The sequence below is a fragment of the Sinocyclocheilus anshuiensis genome, unplaced genomic scaffold (assembly GCF_001515605.1).
Source record: "Sinocyclocheilus anshuiensis isolate Anshui unplaced genomic scaffold, SAMN03320099.WGS_v1.1 scaffold1049, whole genome shotgun sequence".
Lineage (NCBI taxonomy): Eukaryota > Metazoa > Chordata > Actinopteri > Cypriniformes > Cyprinidae > Sinocyclocheilus > Sinocyclocheilus anshuiensis.
The window spans coordinates 1,095,672-1,098,343 of record NW_015557197.1 but is presented as its reverse complement, the minus strand read 5'-3'; the positions used below and the strand labels follow the sequence as shown (position 1 = coordinate 1,098,343).

General features: G+C 36.2%; 1 protein-coding gene across 1 annotated transcript in view; it reads left to right on the top strand.

Moving 5' to 3' along the window:
- Window positions 1-2,672, top strand: part of LOC107678822 (centrosomal protein of 85 kDa-like) — a 72,446-nt gene that overhangs the window by 56,934 nt on the left and 12,840 nt on the right. The window contains 2 exon segments of the mRNA XM_016474227.1: window positions 614-731; window positions 823-1,020. Of these exon segments, the coding sequence (XP_016329713.1) occupies window positions 614-731; window positions 823-1,020 (316 nt within the window).

The window sequence follows — 2,672 nt, the reverse complement described above, 5'->3', positions numbered from 1 at the left end:
GTCGTCACGAGCCGCAGGGTTTAATTTGGATTTGTCTGTGCATGTTTTTTTTACTCTCATAGATTTTGTTACCATTGCCATGCATTATACGACTGATAGACTGCAACGGCTGGACTTAAAAATCATAATTTGTGTTCTACTGAAGAAACAAAGTCACCTACATCTTGGATGCCCTGGGGGTAAGCAGATAAACATCAAATTTTCATTTTTGGGTGAACTATCCCTTTAACTGATCAAAACATTAGGTACCACAAGATAGCTTTGTGATCAGTTCTCTGATCTTGCTGGTTTTTCGTATGCTGAACTTGATCTAGTAATGTTTAACCACACACCCTCTCTTATTTTGCTCAAAGGCAGAAAATGTCCAAACCAAGTGCAACAAGCACACTTTAAAATGTCATTTCAAGTGTAAAAACATTTCTTACGAAAGTAGCGACTGCCTCCAGCGAGCATGTCCTTCTTGCTCAAAAGGAATTTTTCAGCATGCTTGTTTATCAAAACTTTTCCACATGGAACCCCAAAGAAGTGCTCTGAAGCAGCGCTGTGCAACAGACTGTGAACGCCAATAAAATCAAAGTGAATATTGAGTGTCTTACTGATTTGCAATTTCTAGGCAAAAGCAGCAAATCCTTCAGCTCCATGCGAGGATCAGGGAAAACGAGTTAAGGGCGCAACAAGTCCTCCAAAACCAGAGGGGTCGCTATGATGACTCATATCTGCTCAAAGCTAAGGTACTAGAATGAATAAAATAACATAATACTTTTATAGTGAGATTAAAAATGGTCACTTACCTACCGCTGATGCCTCTTTCCACTATTTGAGGACTCTCCGTATGACAGTCCGGTATCCAGCCAGAGTCCGAAGTCCCAGCTGCCGGAGCGCGTGAGTCCACTGTGCCGTGAGAACGGAGAGCTGGGCCGTAAACTAGCTGCGGCAGAGCTGGAGGTCATCCACCTCAGCGAATTTCTCAAACAGAACACACAGAAATACACTGAAGATATCAAGAAACTGGAGGAGAAGGTGAGGGCTTCTAATTATCTAACTTCTAAACGTCTGTGGGGCTAAAATATTTGGGTCTCATTCGCTTATAATTGCATGGATTATTTTGGATTTGTATGCACAGAACAATTTCTTATGAATAAGTACGCCTAATTCAGCAGATGTGCGTACACACATGAATTTCTTCTTAACCTCGTTCTAATGTTAATGAATTTTGAGTTTTGTAATTAAGCAACTGCATGCCTGAAGTTAGTTATTTGCGTAAAACACGCCCAAACCATCAAAACCAAATTACAGACCTCTTATTAGCCAGCTGTACATTATACTATGTGAGAAATATAGTATGATATTATAAAGACAGCAATAAAATAAATACAAAAAAATATTAAAAGTTTTGCCATTGTACTAAAACCAAAAGAAGTGTGTTTGTTTGTTTGTTGTTGTTGATTTTCTTTTCAAATGTACAGTCATTTCTTTCTAACTAGAAATAAAACAATTACAATTAATCTCATGATTTCAGATTAATTATGTACAGTACTTATTTACATTTTTTAGAAACGTTCTCAGAAATAATTTGGCTATATATATATATATATATATTTGTGCTGTCAAATCGCATCCAAAATAAAAGTTTTTGTTTACATAGTATATGTGTGTGTACTGCATATATTTGTGTTATAAATATATTTAACACATACTGATAAAAAATGTATAGCCTGAATGCACTGTAAGTCGCTTTGGATAAAAGCGTCTGCTAAATGCATAAATAAATACACACCCATGCATGTATATATTTAAGAAAAATATGTTACGTTTATATATTAAATATATTTATATATAATATAAATTATATGAATATAAATATATACATGTAAATATTTTCAAAATATATACTGTATGTGTGTATTTATTAGGGGTGTAACGATTCATCGATATGGATCGATTCATCGATACGATGTCTGACGATACAATGCATCGATGCCACACGTAAAATATCGAAATCTGTAGTATAAATAGGCACCTTTATTTTGGCACTGTCCGCATTTTCATATAATGTCCGTCTATGCATTACCGCCAACGCGTGCTTTCTCGTTCAAACTCACGTATCAGGACTCGATATAAGGACTGCCGGAAGGCACAAGGTGAGCATAAAAGACACTCGGGATTGTTGGCGGAACAGTCGAGCACTGTGTGAGAAGTTTTCTGCGCACACATCTGAAGCACACGAGTTCACCATCGCACACAGACAGCCGTGTCTACACCGTGCGAATACTAAATTGAGCTCTCTTCCGCGTTTTTTGTGCATGGATGAATAAATACAGACAAAATGACATCAAAATGTGCGTTTTGGCGAATATCCTAGTAAACACAATTGGTTAGGCATATGTCTTAACCTGAACAGTTGAGAAAGAAAAGGCATGTGTATCAGTATATTAAATCCGTGCTTCGTTCTTAAAGTGAAAGCAAACTAATAATAAATCTAATGCTGTCAAAGAAAAATACAAGTGCTCACTGCTCCGGACTAAATAACCTTTGTAACATCAAAAATGATTAATCTATATTAATTTATACAGTGAAGACTATGCATTTATTTTACATTTGATTATTACATTTCTGTAGCGTACCTGAAAATTTATTTTAGACTGAGCTGAAAAACCTGAAAAGCACTGTTT